The 12,249-nt window shown below is 39.0% G+C and overlaps 1 protein-coding gene across 1 annotated transcript in view; it reads left to right on the plus strand.

Annotated features, from left to right (window-relative positions):
- Positions 1 to 12,249, plus strand: part of Afg1l (AFG1 like ATPase) — a 151,516-nt gene that overhangs the window by 64,093 nt on the left and 75,174 nt on the right. Inside the window, exon 7 of the mRNA XM_055616202.1 lies at positions 5,234 to 5,292. Coding sequence (XP_055472177.1) covers positions 5,234 to 5,292 — 59 coding nt within the window. The remainder of the gene's footprint in view (positions 1 to 5,233; positions 5,293 to 12,249) is intronic.

Raw genomic sequence — 12,249 nt, forward strand, 5'->3', positions numbered from 1 at the left:
TATAGTGGTGAGATGTCCAACACAGAAAATTGGTATTAAGTGTGGGGTCATTGCTGTGAGTTTGCCTGGTGATGTTCTTTAGTAGCCTTTGGAACCGGCTTTTGTGAGGAATTTGGAAACGTTCAGTGATGTAGGTCCCAGAAGGCCTAGAATGCTATAACAACAACAGCGATTGGAGTATGTGGTGGTTTGAATGAAAACAGCCCCAGTCGCTCAATGCTTAGTCACCAGGGAGTGGAACTCTTTGAGAAGGATTATGAGGTGTGGCCTTGGAGGAGGTTTGTCCCTGGGATGGCTTTGATGTTTCAAAAGTCCATGCCAGGCCCAGTCTCTCTCTCCCTGCTGCCTGAAGATTGGGGTGTAAAGTTCTGAGCTCCTGCTCCAGCCATGCCTGTCTGCTCTCTGCCATGATGATACTGATCCTCTAAAACTATAAGCAAGCCCCAGTCAAATGCTTTATTTTCTCAGAATTGCCTTGGTTGTGGTGTCTCTGTCCAGCAATAGAATAGTGAGCAGGACAGGGTGAGAGCGCAGAGGTTGAGAATGCGGAGAGGGGTGTGGATACTGAAGACTATGTGAGGAGGAACTGGGACTCTGTTAGTCTCTGCAGCTTCTGTCTCCAGCTCTCATTTCAGGGTATGCACAGTAAGGGTTAATGGCTGTGTGTTGAATTGATTATCAAGCTATAGTTTATCTCTCTCTCCTCTGTCTCTCTCTGCCCTTGTCCCTTCTCTGTCTCACACTAGGATCTCACTCTATCTCTGAACCCTCCTTCCTCCTGCCATCCCCTCCCAAGCGCTGGGATTGCAAGTGCATGCCACCTGCCTGGCTGTGTAACTACAATTTACAGCCAAAAGGAAAGCTTAATTTACTATATTATTTACAGATGTAGTAAAATATGTTTGCACTTCAGTTTATTAATGAAGGAGACCAAATACTATGCGGTGGACATGGGGAAGAAGGATTCTGGCTTACTGTATTGACCCGACATTGTACAGAAATTTACATTGGTCTAGAAATGTTAATTTTCCCACTTGTGCAGATGAAATGCAGTGTATTAAATATGTAAGGTCTTACCTATGTGGGTTGATTACAGAAACTAATAAAATATTTTCTAAATAATGAAAGAGAAAAGCTAAATTGCTGTTGCTGCTTAAAAGGTCTAAAGGTGCCCTTTAAAAAAAAACCTATGATAAAATAATAATATCTTAGAAGGATAAATCATATTGACCCCATAGAGCCATGTAAATATTTTATGTCGGGAAATATTTTATTTCTACTTTCTAGGGAAATTCTTTTGAATTACCTTTCTTAAATGCCTTTCTTGCTCTAAACCAGCTTGTGCATGTACAAATAGGAGTTATTCATCCTCTTGGTTTTGAAACTTGAATGTTAAGGAAAGGCTCTGCTGTTCACATGTATCTCTGCAGTACCCATGTGCCTGTCATTACTTTAAAAGTCCTCTTTGCATGCATTTCGCCTCGGAGTATTATTGCACTCCTTCACTCTGGAGCATTTAGAGGTCCTCCTATCATTCCCCACAAAAGAGTGTTCCATAATCTCAGTCCTCCCTATTTTATACAACCAAGAGTTCATTTAGCTCTGTTCAGTCATTTTTAAAAAAAATCACAGTCAAGAACTGGTGAATTTTAACTGGTATTTAGTAAATAATGGCAACTGTTGATATAAATATAATATGAAATCTTTACATCTAAAAAAGTTAAAATTAAATGTGAAAAATGTCGTAGCTAAATAATGCTTCAGGAGATGGATCTATTGTATTGTAATTACCATGATATTTGAATTGCAGAGAAACTCTTCAACTTAATGACTACAGCCCCTTTTCCATGACATGTTTCATAAAAGCCTAAAGATTTTCAAGCCAACCAATTTCTGCTTAGAATTCTGTTTAGAAAATAACCCTCATGGCATAATGTTTTGAATTACATGTCTTTGTAAAGGCTGAGTTTTAACAATTTAGTGCTTTTAGACATTAAATTTTAACAGCTACTGTCATTGTCCTTCAGCTTTGCTGGTGAGTGGAAATCTTTTAATCAAGAACAAGTGAGCCTTCACCGTGTTCCCTGGCCTCAGCATCCCAACGGTGCATTCTTGTCCATCGCACAAGGGAGCCTCCTACAGCATTTAAAAAAGATAAAACAGGTGTGATTGGCGCACGCTTTAATCCTGGTGCTGCTCAGGCAGAGGTAGGCTGATCTCTGTGAGTTTGAGGCCAATTTCGTCTGCATGGTGAGTTCCAGGACAAGCAGCCAGCACCTCATAGTTAGATCCTGCCTCAGAAACAAACCAAAACAAAAGTACCTTAAAATAATACCTAGCTCTGTTCTAGATGTTGTGCTCTTAAATATTCACTAATGTTGGATATGTTTTTATACTGGATTTCTAATATATAATAGAAATGGTACATTTTAAAAACTGACATGGGGGGGTCATGTAAATACAGCGTTCATGCATTCTAAAAAAAATTAAAAGTTAAATATACTGTTGAAACTATCACCAACCAAGCAGCAAATATTTCTGTTTCTTCCCCAAGTTGCCCGTCATCACTCACTTTCAGTCATCACTCACTGTCAGTCCTTCTTCCCTTCCCTAGGTGGTGCTAACTTGCTTCTGTCACCACAGATGGGCTTGTCCTTTCTAGAACTTCATGCCCGATGTACACCTAGTTTATCTTTTTTCTTGCAGAATAGTGCTTCCTTGTGCAGACGTGCATGATTTGATATCTGCTCACACATGCTGCACATCTGGGTTGCGTCAGGTTGGGGATGTTGCAGATAAAGCTTAAGGGGTTTTTGCTGGTTTGTTTTGCTTCTTGCTTTTATGAATAAAGCTGCTAGAATTTAGATAGAGTTTTTAAGTTATTGTTTTCACTTTTTCTTTCTTTTCGTCAATTTTATCTGTGATTATTATTATTATTTGTGAGTGGTGGTCTGGGGATTGAACCTAGGGCCTCATGCACACTAAGAAAACACTTTCCCGCTGAGACAGCCCCAGATCCCATGACGTTTTATGCACCTTCTCCAGCAGCTTTTGCAATTTGGTGAAAATTGTGGAAATACTTAATTTTATCCATTTCCTGCATTTTATCGATTTTACTCAGTGGAGGTAAAGACATGATCTCCTGTTGAACTTTGGCTTCCTCAAAGCTTGGCCAGTATTATCTTAACTCTTGTGATGCCCCTAATTCAAAATTGTAGATATAAGTGAACCAAAGCCTCTCTTTAATTACCACAGAGGATATGCAAACTGTCCTTCAATATAATGATGCCATGACTAGTATTTCTAAGGAGAATAAATGTTTTCTAATGACCATTTTATTTTCATAAAAATATGACAGTTGAAATCTATCATAGTTATCATTTTTTTTCTAAACAAGGAAATATAGAAAACTATAATGCTATACTTTGTATAATAACAGAGTATAAACGAAGACACAGTTGGGCATAGTAGCAGATGCCTGTAATCCCAGCACTCAGGGAGGCAGAGGCAGGCAGATCTCTGTGAGTTCGAGACCAGCCTGGTCTACAAAATGAGTTTAGGAGAGCCAAGGCTACACAGAGAACCTGTGTCAAAAAAACCAACCAACCAAACAACCAAACAAAAAACAGACACAGTGTAGTCTAGTCTGTGGGCTTTTCCGATGGAGGAAAACATTTCACTGTTTTTATTTTTATAGTTTAAAAAAAATCCAGTAGCTTTAAAAGGCAATTGTTTGTAATAGCTTTCTAACTCTTGAAAAGCTTTTTCTAAGAAGTCTTTTAAGGTTTTAGTAGTATTTTAATTTATGTGTACATATGTGTCTCTGCATGTGTGTGTGAGCATGTGCATGAAGGTGCCCGTAGGTGCTAGAAGAAGGCATCAGATCCCCTGGACCTGTTGTTACAGACAGTTGTGAGATGCCTGAGTTTGTTGCTAGGACTAGAACCATGGTCCTCTGTGAAAGCATCAAGTGCTATTAACTACTGAGCCATCTCTACAACTCCCTCTTTTTTTCCCCTGAGACTTATTTTTATTATTCATTTATATATATATATATGTGTGTGTGCACATGTATGTGTGTGTCCAAACAGGCCAGAATATGTGGTGGATGCCCTGGGGCTAGAGTTACAAGCTGCTGTGAGCCTCTGTTTTGATTTTTCAAGACAAGGCCATTCTATATAGCTCAGGCTAGTCTCGACTGGAATCTTCTAAGCCTTTGTCACCTGTGTACTACAGTTACATCTGTGCGTACGTGTGCCATCCTGAGTACTGCAGCTACATATGTACATACGTGTGCCTCCTGAGTACTGCAGTTACATATGTGTGCAGTTACATATGTACATATGTGTACCTCCTGAGTACTACAGCTACATATGTATGCCACTATGTTTGGCAAAAATCCTTCTTCCTTTAAAGGAAAAATAAAATTCTTAAAGTCTGTTGCCATTTTTTATTTGCTTTTGAAAATAAGTATTTCTGTACCTGTATTTTGTGTAAGCATGCATTCTCGGTGATACTTACAGTGTTGGAGAGCATCTAAGTAAGAAATACTGCCTGTGATATGATCGCCTTATGTCTTAGGTTATTAAGAAAAGCATTTGGGTTTTTAGATAATTCATTTACACTGGTCTTTCTTTACCTTTTGATCAAATAGGTGACCTTAATACAAATTCAGGAGTAGTTTTGTCTATTGCTGTGTTTCCTAAAACGGTCACTCTTACGTTACTTTTGTTTAATCACTGAGAACTCACAGGGTTCCTGACGGACTCCTCTGTGTTCAAGGGCTAAGGGACTTTAGATGTGTCATCTTTCTTTGTTTTTTTCCAGGCAGGGTTTCTTCATGTAGAAGCAGGGTGACCTTAACTGGGCTAGCCACCTGTGTCTGCCTGGGACTAAAGGCACATGCTACCCCTCACCTCCCCAGCCCCCTACTCCCGCCCTGGCTACATGTCACCTTCTTCCACTGGATGATTGACAGGATTCTTTACATTCTCCACTGCATCCTTCTCCCACTTGAAGCCAATTAACTGGTATCTTCTCATCTTACTTCTGTGACTGCTAATTTTTTTCTCCTATTAAAAATGTAGTGAGTTTTGGTACTTCGTGAATAGAAATAATTTTGGTCATTATTTTTCTTGTGCACCCTTGGTCAACAGAAAGCTTCATTTGCCAGGCTAAATGATAGAATGTTACAATAAGCTAAGTAAAATGCTCATACATTTGTCTGTTTCAGATCTCTATAAAAATGGACTCCAGAGGGCTAACTTTGTACCATTTATATCTGTCCTGAAGGTAAGAGAAGATGTTTGACCTTTGACTGAGACATGAGAGCGGTCACTGAGTGATTGTATAAGAACACTTTGCTCTTGCATCAAGCAGAATTCACCTTCATGTTTTAGATGGTGATGGTCAGAGACAAGAGCAGAAATACATAGTTTTTGTTTTTTTTTTTTAAAGACAATATTCCCCCATGTATACATGGGAAAAATTACAAAATAGAATTCAAATTATTCTCTACCTGAACATTTGATAGTTTACATTTTATAAATCTTAATTTAAGGTTTGCTCATAAATATTATCGCAGAATGTTTAAACTTATACATTTATTTCTGAAAAAAATGTTTGGTGTTCTTTGTTTCCTTCAGGCTAATAGCCATTATTAACATGTTTTCCTAGCTATTAAAGTTGCTATTCTAGAACACGATTATTACAAAAATATTCTAATATATTTAAATGTGATTGCCATCAAGTTATCATGAAATTATGTCAAGTTGAGGCACATAGTTCAAATATTTGTGTGCATCATTGCATAGAGTTTAAAATAGCCTTCATTATAATATCATTAAGAATAAAATAGCCTTCCTTTTTTTTACTGTTAATTTTAAGTATTTTTTGCATGATTATTCACTAATTCTATAGCCTATCAATATTTCTTGAAAACCTACTTTGTGCAAAGTGCCACACTAGTCATAGCAGGTAGTAGAATTATGAAATAGGTGGTTTTTAATCTTCAAGTCTTTATAATCTAGTTGAGAATGTAAAATGTTACTTAAAGCAGAAAGCAAAGTATATAGTTCCCAAATGAAGCACAATTATGTGCCACATATAATTTATCTAATTTTAGGTATGTAAATGTTCTTGGTCCATATCAATATATATGAAAAAGAGTAAAGTTTTATTTAACAAAACCTAAACTTCAAAAAAACCTTCCTAAGAAAGAGGAGTTGAAATAGCTTCAACTACTCTAAACACTCAGACAATCTCTTTAACACACACGGTAGCTGGGTTATGGCTTGTGCCTGCACTGTACTGTCTTTGACATACACTTTAGTTGGGTTATTATTGGTGCCTGCAATAACTCAGAAGAATTCAAACATCTGTTTCCCTGACCAATTTTAGGTTCTCAGGGATTTTAATTTCTCTGAGATATTTATAGATGTGAGGAAAGTGCTTTCAGAAGATCCATACTGTCACTGATGTCTTTCATGCTTCACATATGGGGAGAGGTGGATTTGCAGTGTTTCTGCTGTACTCCAAAGTAATATGCTCCACAGAGAGACCAAAATACAAACAAGAAATGAAGAAAAATAGGTGCCTAAAATAGTATCTTCATACGGCCCTAATACACAAGCTTTGCAAAAAGAAGAGTCACAGAACATGGTCTGTATTCTTTTTGGGGGCCACCTTAAACTTTTTATCCCTTTTTGGCCAGTAATTTATCATAATTCAATATACAGTACCGTCAGTAGACAACTAAACAGGCCCAATTGAATTTCATTCTTGTTCTCTGTCTGCTCTTAATTTTTCTGAAGAGAGAAGAGCATTGGAGATGAATAATCCATAATTTCAAATTGAGCATGAATTTACATGCCCGAATCAAAGTAAAGACTTCATTAGAAAATATCTAAAATATCCAGTTTGTTCAAAAGATTTCTCATGTATAACAGAACACAGTTCAGTGACAAGAAACTAGAGCTGGCTTTGCTGGAGCTGGTTAGTGTTTGGTTAGTCTGACACAGACTGGAGTCATTGGCATAAGGGAAGCTCAAGGGACACGCGGCTCCATCAGATGGGCTGTGGGCATGCCTGTGGAGCACTGTCTAAACTGCTAAGGGATATAAGGGCTCAGCCTACTGTGGGTGGCACCATGCCTAGGCAGGTGGGGCCTGGGCTGTATAAAAAAGCAAGGCTGGAAAGCAAGCCAGTAAGCAGCATTCCCAGGCCTCTCCTTCATTTCCGGTCTCCAGGCTCTTTATCTTGAGTGCCTGCTTTGGCCTCTCCCCGTGAAAGCTAAACAAACCCTTGACTTCCCTTAGATGCTTTTGAACAGTGTTTTATAAAAGTAACAGAAAGCAAAGTAAGGCAGTTTGTATGTGTGAAGTCTTCTTTGTAAGTAATGATGGCTTCATATTTAATCGAATGACATTTGACTATTTACAGATGACAGCATTCGATTTTCATCTTGACCCAGAGAAATCTATCGCAGAAACCAAATTAAAACACATAGAGTTGGTGACAACATGGCTAAATGGATAGAGACACTGGGGGCAGGAGAGAACTGTTTCCTAAGAATTGTTCTCTGATCTCCACACACACATGTACTATGATATGTGTGCAGGTACACACACACACACACACACACACACACACACACAGGCTCTCTCTAAATAAAGATGTAAAATAAAAAAATAACAGAATCTTAGTTCAATAAAGAGAAAGTTGGAATTTATTGAGGAAAAAGAATACTATAAAATATATTTTCTTTATGTTCTTCCCTAATAAACAGAATTTGTAATTTACCACAGAATCTTAGTTTGTTGCTTGATGTATTGAGAAATACATATATATGTGTATATCTGTATATATATCTGCATATATGTATACATATATCTGTCTCTATATATATCGTTCTAATATATATGTATACTATTCCAACATACACATATATAATTCCAATATATATGTACACTAGTCCAATATATTTTGTTTATATATTTTTCATATTTATACCATATCTTGTTATTTTTCAATAACAAGAACTTATATAAGCTCTTAATAAATAGTGTTTATTAGATAATAGGAAAGATGGGGAATCACCTGTGATTAAAATACCCTTCAGGGAGCCTTTGGGTGTCTGTTTCATCACTTTCTTGATATCCCATATCTGAGGCCATGATAAGTTCCATGATATATTATGGGTGGGTACCCAGAGAGCCATGCCAGTTCAGAGCTGAGCTTTCTCACAGCTGTGGCACTGTCAGCAGGATCACAGATGATTTTCCAGCCAATCTCATGCTATTGTGCCATAGTTCCCTGGCAGAGCCACGTACAGTTTTCTGGATGGTAGTGATGACATGGACCCTGGTCACAAGTTCCATGGATATCTTTGGTCGGGGGTCTAGGCAGTTGATGCTGTTGGAGGCATTGCTGACAGCCTTGAGGAAGTTGAACTTACTGAGGCTCATTCCATCACACACATGAAAGTATCAGCATATATATATATATTTAAAAGATGTGGTAAGTACGAGCTAGATAGCTCAGTGAGTAAGGTCATTGACCTGAGTCAAATCCTGGGAACCCACATGGTAGAAAGAGAGAACTAGCTCCTAGAAGTTGTCTCCTGACAACTATTTATATACCATGACATGCCTACACATACACCACACATGACCCACCTCACAGCCAGTCAACGTAAATGCACACGCACATGCATGCACAGTTCACACACACACATGCTCACACACATGCATGCCCACACACCCCAAACAAAACATAAATTAAGCTGGCACTGAGCTACAAGCTTCTGTCTGCTGGCTGGCTTTCATGGTGCAGAAGATGACAAATAGGCTTCTCGGGGACAAAAGCCATCCTTTTGTTCATTAGGTCTTAGGGCGGTCTTCCAACTTGACACTTTCCAGATTCTTTTAATAGTTACTCTGTAAATAACCACCAGGGTTTGAAGTTATACATCCCCACTGCCCCTAAGGTGGAAGTCATGGTGTTAAATGTCTTCATGTGTAAACTCTAGCATCTCAGTTATTTCTGGTTGTTGTTTGTCTCCTCATATCTGGTAATTTAGATTGGATGCTAGACATAGTGATCTTTGCATTGAGTCTATTATTTCCTTTAAATGTGCTAAGAATTTTTTTTTTGACTGTGGCTAAATTTCTTGCAGTTAAGCTTGATTCTTTTGAGGGTTTTTTGTTTGTTTGTTTGTTTGTTTTCATGTTTTGTTTTTTGAGACAGGGTTCCTCTGTATAGCCCTGGTTGTCCTGGAACTCACTCTGTAGACAAGGGGCTGCAAACTCATAGAGATCTGCCTGCTTCTTCCTCCCAAGTGCTGCGGTTAAAGGTGTGCCACCACCATATTGGAGGGTTATTTTTTAAGTTATGTTAAGATGTAGGTATCCAGGTCTATTTCGTCACTTCTAAGAGTGGCTCATCAAGACTTTAGGTTCCCTAATGAGTCAGTTTGTGTTCAGAGAATGTTTGTTTACTCTGGCTATTCAGAGTGCTTGCATATTTTGCAGTTTTGTGTGACCAGTGCTAAATCATGTATCCTTAGCAGTCACCTTACATACAATGTCATGTTTGTGGGGGTTTGAATGTGGTGGCACCATCATCTCAGGCATTTGAACACTTGGTTCCCAGGTGGTGGCATGTTTGGAAGGGCTTGGGCGTGGCCTTGTTGGATGATATCACTGAAATCTCAACGTACAGTGCACGCTCTATGTTTTGGGCTTGTGGTTTGAGAGCTGAGCCCTCAGCATCTCCTTCAGCCTACTGCCATGCTGTTCCTGCCATTATTGAGCTAACTCTCAGGAACTGCAAGCCCAAATAACTTACCTCTCCTGTAGGTTGCCTTTGTCGTGGTGTTTTATCACAGCAATGATAAAGTAACTAATATAGAACTTGATACCAGGAATAAGGTATGTATATTTTGTGCCATTATGTGTTGGAAGTATAAAATTTGATTTTTTTAAAAATTTCACAGGAAATTACAGTTAAGAGATAGCCTTGTAGCTGAGAAAAGACTTGGGCCTTGTAAACATTGCTGAGACAACTCTGAGGATGTATGGATTTGGATTGAATGTGTTGTCATTATAATATGGTCGTGAGCCTATGGAGTCCAGGGACTAGAGTGAGGTGGTTGAGATGAGAATATCCCACACAGACTCAGATATTGGAATCCTTGGTCACCAGGTGGTGGGGCTGTTTGGCTGATAAGGAAGTGTGACCTTGCCCGAGAACGTCACTAGGGGTGGGCTTTGAGGTTCCAGTGCCATGCACTGTTCCCAGTGTAAGCTCTTTCCTTGTCCTTGCAGCTCAGGATAGGAGCTCTCAGTTGGCTGACCTCTCCTTCCCTCCTTCTTGCCAGGGGTACACTCCGGGCCTCCGTGCTCAGCCATGTTTTACCATAGACACAAAAAAGTACAAATATGAAAACTAGTAAAAGCAGCAGTGAGCACAACGTTTTTGTTCCCACTGTGTCTCACGTGTTTGGAGGACAGTTAATAAATGCTGCTCACACTCACAGGAGAGGGTATAGCCCAGTGACTCGGGTGTGACTTTCTAAGCTGACCCGAGCCTCGTCCGCTCCAGGTAGATACGAGAAAAAATAAACTCATTAGAAGAGCGTATGGCATCTGGTCGTTTGGTCATTGTGCACATATAAACGCCCAGAGACGCCAGATGTGTGGCACACCCCTGTGATCCTGGAACTCAGGAGGCTGAGGCAGGAGGATTGCATATTCAAGACTAGCCTGGACTACATAGGGCGACCCTGCCACAAAATAAATAGATAACTAATCCCTGCTACATTTCAGAATGACTTAAATTTAAAACCCCACAGATGCGCAGTTTTAGATGTAGGATAATGTAGGAATTACGATCCTTATAAAATTTCCTGAGCAAATTACTTTTAAGATTTCATACCACCAGTCAAAATGAATAACTTATAAATAGAGATATCACAGTAAAATAATTGGTGGTAGTTGAATTGAATCTGATTAAACATTTCAGGCAATAACATTTTTATCATGTCATGTGAGCACTTCTGTAATTGAATTAAGTACGGAATGCTGAAGTGGGTGGCAGAGAGGCCTTGACCTGAATGAGCAGCTTGAGCAGAGAAAGTGGCACATGTCAGGATTTTCCCAAAGAGCATATGATGCATACAGTGAGACTTGAAGAGTCAAACATTACTAGTAGAAGCAGAAAGGTATTGATCATAGAGGTAGGGCCTGTGGAAAGAATGAAACCATGAAGACTGTAGATTGAACATGTGATTAATAATTTAGTTCATTAATATTTTATGAACTAATCATTATTATTCTTCCATTTACTTGAAGCTTTGAAATTAGTATAAAAACTTAGATTTTCCCCTCCCTGCCTCCAAATAAAAACAAACTATATTTGGTGCATGCAAATAAAAAGGACCATGTTGGCACTTCGTGCTCTTATACAAAAAGATGATTAATATAGTAATCGTTAAAGTCTGTAATTTGAAACCTCCTGCTGACCATACGATGCAATGTGGTTTTTTTTATTGTGATATTTTAAAAATTTGGTAATTCTTCTAAAGTATAATTGTTTAAAAGTTTAAAATTGCCTAAAAGTATAATTATACTAATAAAATTGTTAAGGTCATTGCTGCTAGCTGCACAGGATCATTCTGTACCCTTAAATGTATCTGTCTCTGCTTCTACACTACAGCATTTTACAGAAACATAATCTGTATCAAGGCCAGCTTACGTAGGCAGCCTGATCAGGCCTGCTACCTACTTTTGAGAATAAAGCTTTATTGAAAAGTGTCATGCTCATTTTTGTATGGCTATAGCTCTTTTCATACTCCAACAACAAAGTTGAGTCCCTATAGGAGAGGCTAATGGTCTTGAAAGCCTGAAATACTTTCTGTCCATCTCCAGATGGTGTCTGGCCCCTCATTGATGGCACGTGTGAGGGACAAACAGCTACTTGAGGTAATATGTGTAAACAGCACATTTTTCCTATAGACTGTCACTTGATCGTGTGACAGGATCCCCCTGTGCTGGGGCAGGTTCTGTATCGGCTCTCAGAGAAAGTATTATTTCGAGAGCTGGACTAAACGATTGATGGGAGGGAGCAGAGCGGGCCAACATCCGAAAGGGTGGCAGGGTCAGGTTCAGCTAATTCGGTAGCTTGAGAGTACTGGCTTTGCCGGAATCAAGGAAAATGTCATTCCATACATGCACGCACGCATGCACACAT

This window comes from Psammomys obesus, unplaced genomic scaffold, assembly GCF_907164565.1.
Source record: "Psammomys obesus unplaced genomic scaffold, mPsaObe1.curated_primary_1811, whole genome shotgun sequence".
NCBI lineage: Eukaryota > Metazoa > Chordata > Mammalia > Rodentia > Muridae > Psammomys > Psammomys obesus.